The sequence below is a fragment of the Candida jiufengensis genome, assembly GCF_024610255.1.
Source record: "Candida jiufengensis strain CBS 10846 chromosome Unknown scaffold3, whole genome shotgun sequence".
In the NCBI taxonomy this organism is placed as follows: domain Eukaryota; kingdom Fungi; phylum Ascomycota; class Pichiomycetes; order Serinales; family Debaryomycetaceae; genus Lodderomyces; species Lodderomyces jiufengensis.
The window spans coordinates 745306-758736 of record NW_026261560.1 but is presented as its reverse complement, the minus strand read 5'-3'; the positions used below and the strand labels follow the sequence as shown (position 1 = coordinate 758736).

The 13431-nt window shown below is 28.6% G+C and overlaps 4 protein-coding genes across 4 annotated transcripts; all 4 read right to left on the bottom strand. All coding sequences in view use genetic code 12, as the record gives it.

Moving 5' to 3' along the window:
- Positions 1–173: 173 nt before the first annotated feature.
- On the bottom strand, positions 174–1391 carry KGF54_002799 (uncharacterized protein; the record flags this gene model as incomplete). Its single annotated transcript, XM_051763316.1, has 1 exon — positions 174–1391. The coding sequence occupies one exon, from the start codon at positions 1389–1391 to the stop codon at positions 174–176; it is 1218 nt and encodes a 405-aa protein (XP_051620169.1).
- Positions 1392–1703: 312 nt separating this feature from the next.
- On the bottom strand, positions 1704–8246 carry KGF54_002798 (uncharacterized protein; the record flags this gene model as incomplete). Its single annotated transcript, XM_051763315.1, has 1 exon — positions 1704–8246. One exon carries the CDS (start codon positions 8244–8246, stop codon positions 1704–1706), a length of 6543 nt encoding a protein of 2180 aa, XP_051620168.1.
- Positions 8247–8984: 738 nt separating this feature from the next.
- On the bottom strand, positions 8985–9467 carry PGA26 (Pga26p; the record flags this gene model as incomplete). The annotated part of the gene is made up of 1 exon (XM_051763314.1): positions 8985–9467. One exon carries the CDS (start codon positions 9465–9467, stop codon positions 8985–8987), a length of 483 nt encoding a protein of 160 aa, XP_051620167.1.
- Positions 9468–11635: 2168 nt separating this feature from the next.
- On the bottom strand, positions 11636–13276 carry PRC3 (carboxypeptidase C; the record flags this gene model as incomplete). The annotated part of the gene is made up of 1 exon (XM_051763313.1): positions 11636–13276. One exon carries the CDS (start codon positions 13274–13276, stop codon positions 11636–11638), a length of 1641 nt encoding a protein of 546 aa, XP_051620166.1.
- Between the last annotated feature and the right edge of the window lie 155 nt (positions 13277–13431).

The following is a 13431-nucleotide window of genomic DNA, read 5'->3' as shown; positions in this document are numbered from 1 at the left end:
TTTAGTGAAACGGAAAAGAATAATTAGATAAATAAAATGTTTTAATTTAATTTTTATATCTTTTTTAATTTACTTTGTATTATATGTGTAGTTTGATTTAATTGGATAATAATTTAAAATAATTTCGAATAATTCATAACGTTATATTTTACCTCTACACCATTGAAATTGTCTCACCAATCAATTATATCGTACATTAGCTTTTCTATATAAGGTAGCTGTCCAATTGTTGCAATAGATAGTCTCCAAAATAAATTGTTTTCCGACTCGCTACTGTAGTTGTCATATACATAGCCAATATTATTTGAATTTGACTTTCTGGTTAATGTTATTATAAGTTGAAGGGTTGATAAAAGTATAGTAAATATTGCAAAAATTGAAAACATAAAAAGTACAAATATTTTAGTATCCTTTAAATCCTCTGTTGTATTTAATTTATAATAGTATGATTTTAGGTATGGAATTTTTTTGATAAAGTTTAAAACTTTGTGATTGGTTTGGTTGAATTTTTCAATAGGTAGTTTTTGTTTAAGATATTCAATCAATTTATCTTGTTTTAATATATTACCTTCTAGTGTTTCCACAGACTTTATAATTTGAGCTTCATTTTCTTTTAGCAATTCGTTCTCTAATTTATATGTTTCACACTGATTTGTTAATTCTTTGATTTTTAGTCTTTGTTCTGCTAATTCTAGGGAGTTTGAACTATCGTTAAGTTCATTAGTTGATGATGTTTTTTTAATTAGTTGAAATATTTGGTCATTCAATTTTTCATTCTCTAGCCTTAGGCTTCTTAATTCTTTCTCTTGATTTTTATTAACTTTTTTCAACTCGTTCAACTCCAATTGCATGATTTTTCCACTTGTCTCATTGGAATTTTTTTCCTTTATTGAACTATTGGAACTCCAGGCATTTCTTCTATTTTCATAATATTCATTCTTTATACTATTTGTATTGTTTTTTACACCATTTAAAGCATTATTTATGCATTCTGCAATATAGTAATCATCAAATTGAAACCTCTCCACCAACAAATTTTCAAAAGAATTTAAATGAATCAGTTTTAATATGAATTTAACCAATTCTTTTTTATTTAATCTATAAGTTGGTTTAGTTATAATAAATGATTCTATTAAATTCAATTCCTTTGCATTAAATATTGAATTTATCTTTAGTATTTTTTCCATCTCATTAAATAAATTCCTCAATTGTGATAAAAATATTCTTTCATTATTTCCAACTACTTTTTGCCAACTTATTTCTACTAATATCGGTAAACAATTATTCAATTTTATATCATTTTGTTGTTGAATTGTTATATATTTATTGTTTGATTTGCCTTTTGGATCTTCATTGGTAATTCTTGTTGTAGTTGTATAACAATTTGACATTTATCATCTATATTGGTTGTAAAACTTTCCTTGGTTGTAAAAAAATTAGTTTTGATATTTTTATAATTGTTTTTTTTTTTTTTATTTTTTTTTTTTGTTATTATAATTGATTTTGTGGCATTTGACAAGTTTCAGAGCTTCTACGCGTTATTATATAGAATTAACTATTATATCAATTATTGTTTAATTGCAAAAAAATTATTTAAGTCGAAGATAAACTAGAGTTTAAAAAATGCCTGATTTTTACAAGTACATCTTTTTATATATTCAAATTGGAAATGTATACAAGTATTCTATGTACAATCATTAGTCTTAAGCTGAATTTTGCTTATAGTTTAATGTAATGAAATATTCATTTTTATGATGATCTTCTTGCTTCTTTAATTTTGCATTTGTATCACGAACACCGTTACTTCTTGTACCATTTTCGTTTCCATTGGACGCTGAAGGAGAAGCATCATTAATATCTTGTGTTTTAGTCGCCAAAATTTTGGCTCTAGCAGGACTTAATATTAACTTAACTATTTTTGATCTTGGTTCATATTCATCATTGTCATCATTACCATCATTATGATCATTGTTCGGACTATTGATATTGTTACCATCGTGAATTACATGAGGCTCTTCCAAATTTGAATTTTCTACTATAGTTGCAGTATTTTTTTCTTTTGGAGAATTTGAAACTATAGTAGAAACATTGTTGAATGTAGAATATTCTCTAGCTTGGATTTCCTCCTTCTTTTCATCTTTAATTTCTCCGACCTTTAGTGTCACTACTTTTGTTTCTCTTTCTGAAATTTCTATAACTGCTGGTTCTTGTACCTCAGAAACAAAATTTAAGGGTAACTCATTTGTAGACTCTACTTTTGGTAATTCTTCTTTTCTTGATTCTTCAATTATTGGTTCTTCTACAGCTGATGGTTCATTTAACACTTCCTTATCTGCTGCTGTCGCTACTGAAATTTCCAGAGTTGATGCTTCTTTATTTATGTTTTCAGGTACTGCATTTTCATTGTCTAGTTGCTCAAACTTTGACTCTTTAGTGGGAATAGTCTCCGGTTTAACTTTTAAAGGAGCTTCCTTAATTTGCTTTGTCTCTGTTTTTTCTCCAATTTCGTCCTCAAATTTCTTGCTGGATCTCAGTTCCTTTTCAATAGGTTCAGCAACTGATTTTGACTCACCTAAATGCTCATTGCCCACCAGATTATCAGCTGAATGTTCAGATTTTGAAGGCTCAACTGGAACAGCTAGTACTTGTGGTTCCATCGACAATTCAATTTCTTTGCTTTCTTCTGGTGCCTTTTCTTTCTCTATTTTTGAAGATTCCCCTTTTTGTAAGTTCGTTGTTTCAAAGTCTGTTGAAAGATTTTGAGAAACCTCGTTGTTTTCATTTTTTTGTTTTATATCTGAATCTTCTTCATCAACCTCCATTTTGTCCTCCTTCTCGACCTCATTAATTGCTTCAGATGTTGAGTCAAGAATGCTATTTGTACCATTTATTTCCTCTTTAGTTGCTTCCTCTTTGTTATCAACAATATCAATCAAATTGTTTGAGTCAATTCCAGGATTCTCTGAAAAATCTCTATTTTCTGATATTGACTTTTTCTCTTTATTAGTTTCTTGGGTAATAGCTAAGGTCTTTTCTCCAAATTCACCATTACTAATTTCAACCTCTGGCATGTGACCATTTTCAGTTTTCTCATTGCTTGCAGGTGTTACAAATACTTGATTCTTGTTGTCATCATTTATGGATTTCATTTCAGTATCTTTATCTTGTTCAATTGCAGCATCTTTAACATCTTTCGTTTCAGTATCACTATTCTGATCTGCTATAGGATACTCAACATCCTTCATTTCGACATCTTCTTTGCTATGAACAACAGCTTCCAATTTCTCACTCACCTCTTCAGCTTTCTTTTTGATTTCATCAAGACTTTGACCATTGATATTGTCCGATGTAGGAGAAATTTTTGGAGTAGCTTTATCTTTTGGAGAATTTGTAGCGGTGCTGTTTTTCTTTTTCGGTGTATAGAAAATAAAATTCAATTTATCTTTTGATTGTTGAGGTGATTGATTTGTAGCTGTTGGTGACTTGATAGCCGATGTTACAAACGTTGATGTTGGTGGATTGATCTTTTCATCTTGATCATTGCGTTCTTCCACCTCTATATCAGTTTCAACTTCAGTTTCATCACCAGTTCTTTGTTGGTCATTGTCAGCTGTTCCATTTGGTATCATGTTGGAAGTTGGCTCCATTATAAATGTCGTCGAGGATGGATGAACATTTGCCGTATCAGGTTGACTTGTATTATTAATTGATAAAGAAAAGTCCAATGATTTGGTATTTAAATCTTGAACTGAAGCTGGTTTTTCTGCGACACCTTCAATTTTAACTGCATTTTCATTTTTCACTTTTGAGTTTTCCAAGTCGTTAATAGCTTGTATCAATTTTTCACATATATCTTTCATGAATATACCACAACCATAAATTTTCCTTAAATGAAATTTTAATTTATCCAAACGTATTTTTGCGTCTTCTTCATTCATTATACTTGTAAACACTTCATCAAATTCAATTTTGTATGTATTCAACATACTAAATATCTCTTGTAGAATACCGGCTTCATTTACAGGAACAGCTTCAAGATCTGAACTTTCTTGATTTACTTCAGCAAATTCTTCAAAAGTCATTTGAGTGTTTAAATATTGATCTTTTACCAACCCTTTACCAATTAATAAACATGTAGGACAGTTATATTTATCTTCATTTGGATTGCTTATTGATTTAACACACTGAACATGATACCATTCATTACATTTATCACATTCAACCATTGTGCCATGTTCAAATTCCCTACATATACAATAATATTTTGCATCAACTTCATTGTTGTCGGTGATATTTAAAAATGATGAACACTCCTCATATTTATCGTCTTTTGATAAATTATACTCAATTTTGTAAAAAATTCGATATAACCTTTCAATTAGTTTGGAATTTGTGGTGTATTTTTGATTCAAATGATCGATATCTGGATTCTTCATAGTTGTTAGTATTTTTAGCTTTTCAAATTTGGGGATTGTTAATTCTATCCAAGTTTCTGTGGCTTGCAACATTGATGAGAATTTTGTTGTGTTGAAATTTAAACCACTTTCTAGTACTGAATTGTAAAAAGTTTTTAATTCTGGGTATGGGGTCTTTTTGGAATCAATTTTTTCATTATATTGAGTTATTAATTTCAAGTTGAATTGAATTTTTGATAATTCTGTATAATTGTCCATTGAGATAAATAATTTCTCTTGCGTAAATTTATCAACTATAGTTTCCATTTCTTGTAAGTTTAGATCATGAACATATCGGTATGTTAAAAATTTACCGACATTATAATTGAAAACAATACTTTCATTTAAAATCTTTTCAACTGATTTGATGTAGTTCAAATCATCCTCAGATAAAATTTCCAAACCTTCATAGTAAAACTTTTTGAGGTGATCAATTGTAAAAACTTCTTTTTTGTCAGAGTACGGATCAACTCCTTTTTCTATAAGTTCAAAAGTTTTCAACCATAATAATCTATCTCTAATTCTAGTTATAAAACTCAATGAAGGTATATCTAATCCAAAACTTTCACCAAGACTAATTAGGTTATCAAATTCTTGTAAAGATTTATTCCTTTTCGATATCAATGCTCTACTTGCCTTATCAAAATTTTCAGTTTCAACTTTAAATTCTAAAATTTGATCAATTTCTGGACAAGTGAAATTCAATTTAGGAATTTTGGATACTAATTGCATTAAATCATTGAAAGATGCACTAATTGTTGAATCTTGACCATTTCTTATACGTTGTTGATGTTTTATAGATAATAAATTTTGACAATCCTCAATAAATTGAGTGGATGTGGTTGTGAAATATCTGAGGTTGTCTAAGTAAGACCGGAACAAATTTAATCTTTCTTGATCGAATTCATTTATAGTTGAGTTGGTTGACATTATTGATAAATTTATTTTATCCCCATCATTCAATAAAACTTTGTATTGCTTTAATGATAATTCACTATCACTGTCGGACATAAGTTCTTCATATGCTTTAATCCAACTTTCAAAATCAACCGAATATTCATTTAATATCTTGTAAAAATTTTTTAATTTTTCATCAGAATAAAAAAGTTGTAGTTCACATTGATAACTTTCTAAAAATGTCGGATCATTCTTGGAGGTGTCGAGAAAGGTTTCTAAGGATATTATTTTTGATTTGTTCTTTTTGTCAATCACCAAAATTCTAGTTGGAAAAACAGTTGAAAGGTCATCATCAGCAATTATATCAGCACTAGACTCTTCATTGATGGTAGTTTCTTTTAATTTGTACTTCCTAACTTCATTTCTCAACTCTACCTCCCTTAAGTATATTGATTCATATAATTTAGCAACCTTTGCAAAAACATCAGAACTAAATGAAATACTTTTTCCCGTATCATACATTATAGCCAATGATGATAATAATTTGAAAGTCAGGAAATTTGGTAATATCCCTTGTTTTTGAAGCCATTTTTCACCTTCTAATGCATAATCTAACCACACACTTGATGCAAAATTAACTTCTTCACAAAAATTAAAACCATATGATTTTGATGAAGAATATGTTTTGGGGAACTTTATGATGAACTCTCCTGGATTCTGTACTGTTGTTGTGTAATTTATATTGTGTTGCTCTAATAATTCTGGAGTGATCATAAATTCTTGATTATATTTGAAATTCGATAAACCAGATAATCTTATGTCTTGTTTTGTGTTTATAACATTTTCTAATGATTTCGCGATTACATCTGTTTCAATTTCTTCCTCATTTGGTCTGAATAATATCTGCATAAGTCGTTGTGTATCAGTTGGCTTTTGATTATTTAAATTTGATGCTCTTGATTGATTTTCTGCGTTCACTTTTTTAATTAGTGACTCAAATTTCTCAAATTCAGATTCTGGTATGAAATACCATCTTTTACTTGCACCAAAAAAATGATAATTTATTAGTTGTGTAAAATGATCTTCACATGACCAATTCTCAGTACTGAAAGTCATTCCAACATTGATCCGGGTGGTTGTTGATTCTCTGTTACTGATGTCTGATTCACTTAATGCACCTAAAATAGAATTTGGTAAAGTTGGTAGATTATGTAAATTCCACGGGTATAAAGCTGCATGAATAAGTTGATTAATTGAATCTGTGGAGTTAATTTCTCGTGGATTTTGTGAATTTTGTGCAGAGTTTGGGGCTGATCCATTTTTATTATTATTTACACTTTGTTTCAAATGTGATAACCCTAATTGGTAATTGTTTAATGAGTTTTTAAAGTTGATGATGTCATCTCCAATTTTGACAAAACCTGAACCGTGTATATAACTTGGTAAGTCTTTTCCCATTTCAAGCTCATATCCATTTTTGAACAACAGTTCTGAATCTTCATTTTTAATATATTTCCAGTACAAAGTTTCCAAATCTGCAAAATTTATCCAATCTCTTTCAGCTGAATCTCTTTGAAATAATGATTTGTTTTCTTGTATGATATATTCTTGAAATTTTAAATCTTTTTCCATAAACTGTCTAAGTGTATAAACTGATGCTATTTTGGGTGATGACATTGATGGTGATTCATCTTGATTATTTAGTATATATGAAAGACTATGATTAAATTGACTTTGTGGTGTAATTGGTGCATAAACTGTATCGTTAGTTCTTCGATTTCTTTTTCTTTCTTCTTGTTTAATGATAAATGTGTTTGGCTGTTTAATATCTATAAGATGAGGCGCATTAGGTATAAAACCTTTGGAAACTTTGGTCTTGATTCGTCTTTTGAATTGTTTTGCTGAGCCAATAATTAAAGGACACTCATTTTCTTTCTTCATTTTTTTATTTGGTTCCAGTGGTTGAATATTTCTTTTACCATTAGATAATTCAGAAACTTCTTCTTCTTGAACTTCATTGGTTCTCTCAGATGCTAAATATAATTCATAAGGGTACAATATTTTATGGTATGAGGACTTCAAAGAACTACTCAAACTTGTCATTATTTTACCTTTATATCCCAATTCTCTTCCGATTTGTGCCCATAATTTTTTATTTATTACTTCACTAAATCCACCTCTTATCATAACTGATTGAAATAACTTGTACAAATCCAATGGTCTTTTATCGATCATTGGTAACTTATTTAAATGAAAATTGAAATTGTCTTTTGATTTTTTTATATCACTATCTTCAAATTTCTTGTATAAATCACTTTGATGAAAATCCAATAGGTTTCTGTGAAAGTTTAATCTAACGTATATTTCATCTTCTTTTGGATTATTTAACAATTTATTAGTCTCAAACCAAAACAAATCTGAGTTGACTTGATTTGAATTTTGGAAAATGGATTGATCTTTATTTGGTAATTTGATTTTTATTGCACCATATTTCTTACCAATTTCTGATAAATTTTCTATTAGTAACATTGGATCTTTCATTAATTCTTCATTTAGATGTAAAAAAGGAATTTCGTTAGGTTCTTGATTTATTGGTTGTAATATAAAAAATTTGTTTGGTATTAAATCATAATTTAATGAAGGTGATGCTTTTAGTTTTTGTTGTAAAATATTGAAAGGACTATAATTAAAATTTGATAATTGACCATTAAACCAAATTTGTTGTTTTTGATCTCCAATTTCAAATTGTTTTAGGTCTGGTAATGATGAATTATCGAAAAATCTTGAAGTCTTGGGGAATGATGATAATTCATTTGATGTGGTGGTGTTTGAATTAAACTGTATTGCATAATTTAGATTGTTGTTACTACTATTTTCATTTGAGTAGAATGACATTTTAGGGTTCAAGTCATAAATTTGCAAGTGAATATTATATTAATGTTAGCTTAATCATATATTCCAAAATTTGTTGTAAAATGATATATTTCCTAGTGTTTCATGAAAAAAAATTAGATATTGAAAATTTAATATTTTTTATTAAGAAATTATCTACAATATGAGACAATAAAGAATATATTTACTATCCTTTACAAATTACAACACTAATCTTTTTTTTTTTTACCTACAGTAACCCAGATTCAATCAAATCTGGCTCTGGATTGAACATCTGCTATTAGTTTCACTCTAAATGCTTAACATTTGCCAATACTGATCTATTCTTTTCTCTTGATCACTTTGACCCTGCACTGAATTGCATTTTTAAAACTTGTATACTATTGATAAGAACGACTTGATGTATCTTTTTCGATTTTTATTAGCTCAAGAGTTTACTACTTTTAGATACCACTCATAATTTTATTGAAAAATGATAATAATAATACAAACTTTTTATTAAATATAAACTAAAAATAAAATTTTAATACAACGAAAATAAAATGAATAAAATTACGCAGCCAAAAAAAAAAATATAACAAAATTAATGCGCATTTTTTTTTCAACTGCATTAGCGAATGTTGTTCCCAACCATTTTAAAGAATGAATAAATGGAATAATAATTAGATATCACAATGAAGTGATCCAACATGTATTGATTGATTTCACGAAAATTTGGTATGTATTGTCTTTTTAAAGGACTTATAAGAAAGCAGCAACAACAGCAATTAACCCAGCAGCAACACCAGCAACATTTTGAGCAGCAGCACCTTCCCATTCTGAAACACTTGATGGAACTGGAGCTGGAGCAACTGATTCTGATAAGGTTGGTTGTGGAACAACAGGTTCATCAACAGGCTCTGTTTCTTCAGCTGGAACTGAACTACAGCTATCACAAGTCAAAGTGACGGTTGTAGTCAAGTCTTCGAAAGTTGTTAAGTATGTAGTTGGAATGATACAAGGTTCAGTGATGGTGACTGTTTGAGGTTCCAATACTTTTATGGTAGATGCGGTACAAATTGAACTTTCTTCACATACGGTGATAGTCAAGGTTGTAGGCTCTGGACAATAAGTAGTATATTCAGTGACGGTTCTGAGTTCTGTGACAATGGTTCCGTTTGAATAAGCTTGAGCTGAAGCTAATGAGGCTAAGATTGAAGTGATAGCTAAATTTTTGAATTGCATTTTTGAATATTAAAGAAAGTAATAAGTTGGATATAAACGAGTGTAAAGGTTGTTTGACAAGAACAAAAAAAAAGAGAAAAAAAAAAGAGATCAGGATCAATCATAGAAAACGGGAAAAACTTGTTATTATATATAAATTGTTAATGATAATTTCAACAAATAAACAAATAAAAATTTTTGCAAGTTTTTTTTTAAAAATATTTACTAAAATTAATTACACAAACTTAAAATGTAAAACATAATACAAAATACTGCATGCAACATTAGAATGCAATAGTTACGAGAAAAATAAAGTTTAAAAATGTGTTAGTTACACAAAACTTTTTTGTAATTTAAAATAAGTAAGTAATCTAATTTCCTAATTTGGTTTAGTAATAATTTATTATAATTTATATTCTAGCTTATATACAGGTCTTAAGCAATAAGGTAGTGTGACTTCTTACAAATTATATTTCTCTCGACATCAATATACATTTGAATTTTTGTAAAAACACCAACTGAATTATAATAATTCTATTGATATCAAAAAGTAAACAAATAAACAATCATGTTTTGATTATATGAATTGATAAATAATGTGTAACTTACTGTGAATATCATGAACAGATTTGTCAATATTAACGAACTTATTATTTTTTCTAAAGCCGTTTATTTAAATGAAAGACATAATAATGAAAAAAAAAACAATTATTAACAAGTCACGCAAATTGAGTTATATTAATTGCATTAAATGCAGATCTTTTTTTGACTTATATTTGATCAATTGGCTAAACACTCTATCTTTTTTAGCGCTGATGCTATAATCTAATTAAAATACACAAAATTAAGGAAGTAATTAAAAAATAAAATTTTTTCACTTTTATAAATATATTTCTCTTAGTTTGATCCAAAATTGCAAGAGTTTGATCTGATTTAGGTTGATTTTAAAAAATATAATAAATTAACAAATTAAAATCTTGGTATTATAAAATTGATAAACTTAAAAGGTCTAGAATCAAAAAATATTTAAAGTTTGAAATTAAATGCAACTGATTTTGATATTTCAAAAAATTAACCTTACAAAATCATCTGAACACAAACTAACAACCGAAAACTAACCCCACTCAATATTCGAATTGTGAAATTTATAACTATTTTATTAAAAGTGGTAAGACCAAACGAATTAATGCTAAAAATGTGGACGTTAACTTCCCTAAATTTTCAGATGCACTTTGAAGTAATTACAACTGTTCTCGATTTTGTGGTAAATACACGGTTTCCCCTAATTACTTTGAAGTTCAGGAAATACTAAATAACTGCTTGATTTTCCGGATTAATAGATCTCCTTATCACACGGGAGAGTATCCCATCACATATTACTGGAGCTGCTTATCACCAAAATTTATAAACTCTCATCCCGAAAGTGGATTGCTCTGTTAAAAATTTATGATGTAAAGTTCATATTGTTTTAAATTACAATTCAGATGCAAAAATTTTGAAATAGCTGATAATTAGGTTCAGGATCAGGTCATGATATTTCTAGAGTTTAAAGATTTGTACTTGCTTGTCTTGTGAAGTTCAGGTTGCAAAGTTCTGTCTATCAAAGGGATCTCAATTCAGTTTTTAGTTAAACTTTAATTTTAGCTTAACTATTTATGCCTTATGAAAAATAAAGTATAAACTTTAAGTACCCTAACTAAACAAAATTTAAGTACTCTAACTAAGCAAAACGCATAAATTACTCTCACGGTCAGTCATCATGTAATTTTACATTTCATTCACAAAGCAAAGCATCATGTACCTACTTTGACCAAATCAGGCTTTAAAAATCAATATATCGTAAATTTATTGTTTACATTGTTCTTTGAAATCTCGAAAAAAAAAAAGCGAGAATAACAGTTTTTGTTTGTTTACTTATTTTTTGTCGTATCTATTTGAAATAATATGCACGGGGAAATCTCGTATGATTTTGTGAAAATTAGAGATACACCTAACGATACTTAATGGCCCTATCTTTGCTTGTTTATTCACGGTTCTGTTGAAGAATGATACATCATAGAGTAAATCGACCCACACTTTAAAATGAAGCGGGGTAATCTATAGAGAATTTTTATTGCTTATTAAAACTTTAATGGCCAAATCAAGCTAAGAATAGCTACGAAACAAATCAATTTAATTTAGTAGTGTCTCTATTTTGGAGTATAACCTAAAGAATAATCACCTTGAATCCAGGTGTTTAACATATCTAAAGCATTTTTAGGTTGATCATAAGGTACCATATGACCAGCATCATAAATTCTTAAAAACGTAAACCCACCAAAATTTTTAACTTGACCTCCAATTTTTTTACTTGTAGTTGGTTTCCATGGTTTTAAAGGTAAATTAGCAAATGTTTCACCATCATTATAATCTAACTTATTTACCCATGCATAATTACCTAACCAATTACAAATAAAGTCTTTATCACCTGCATAAATTAAAACTGGAATTTGTTTATTTAATAATTCAGCAACATATTGTTGAAATGGCTTGAATTCATCACCATCCAATAAGAAATTTTTAAAAACAATATCATCACAACTTGTAAATATTTCAGATGGATTTGATGCGCCTACTGCTTTTCTAACAACTTCCAAATTCAAATAATCATCCATGAAATCCATTTCAACATAACAATTCCCACCTTCATCAGCACATGGTTTTCTAATATCATAAGGATTTAATCCTGTTTGTGCATATGGTTGAAATAATTTTGAATCACAATAATATTGAGCTGCAACACAAGTCAAAGCGTTCTGAAAAGAATAACATAATTTTGCTAATTTTTCACAATTTGGTAAATCTTTTTCCATTTGTGAACATTGATCTTCTGTTAATACTGGTTTATAACCACCTTCTCCACATGCCATTGGCTTATATGCACCTGCTTGAACTAATGGATCAGTTATACCATTACCTATTAAAACAGAAGCTAATTCAAATGATCTATCTGCATTGTTTATAATTTCACTAGCAAATCTAGGGATGTAATGACCAGCATATGATTCACCAGCAATATGAAATTTGTTATTTAAAAATTGTGGGAATTTTTGGAAAAATAACTCTAAAAACACATATACATTTTTAGCAGCTGTGTCTGTATTCTTAACTTCATCACCACCAGAGTAAGAATAACCAACACCAACTGGTTGGTCCAAGAATATCACTGAAGCATTTGAATTCCATGAATATGGATTATAAACAGGTTGTAAAGTTGAATTAATTGATGATGGACCTAACTCAAAAAATAAACCAGTTGAACTACTACATCCTGGACCACCATTAAGCCAAAGCACTATAGGATCGGTTTTTGGATCATTTCTACTTTCAAAAAACCAAAAAAAATAATGATGATCGATTGAATCAACATCTATGTAACCAGTATATTGATTAACTGTGTCAAGACCTAAAACTTCTGGATTGTTTTGTTTGATTCTTAATGAATAATCTTGATACTTGTTGCTGGAAAGGGTTTCAAAGTTTCCTTGTGGTACTTGGTGATTGGTTGGTGGTTTGCTCTTGGATTCATATTTATTAATTAATTTCCTCAATTTGTTACTTGATAATTCATTTGACATGTAGTTCCAGGCATTGCTCAAGATATTTTGACTCTCTTTGTTAAGATTGTAATAATTGGAATTTGATTTAATCTCTGATACTATAGTATTAGAATCTTCACTAACTAATAAAACTTGATTATCAGTAAAAAGTTTTTCGCTAAATAAACCATTCAAGAACGCATTGGTGGATGAAGTAATGACCGCAAAGTGAATAAATCCAGTAATTTTCATCTTACCGTATTGAAAGTGTCAAAAGTTGTCGAAATTTGTAATTGATAAGAAATTTAAATACTGGTTACATTTTTAAGTTTTCCATTATTGTTAAGTAAATGGCTCCAAAAATGAACGGAATAAATAACCGCTTGAGAGAAGCGGAATTAAATACA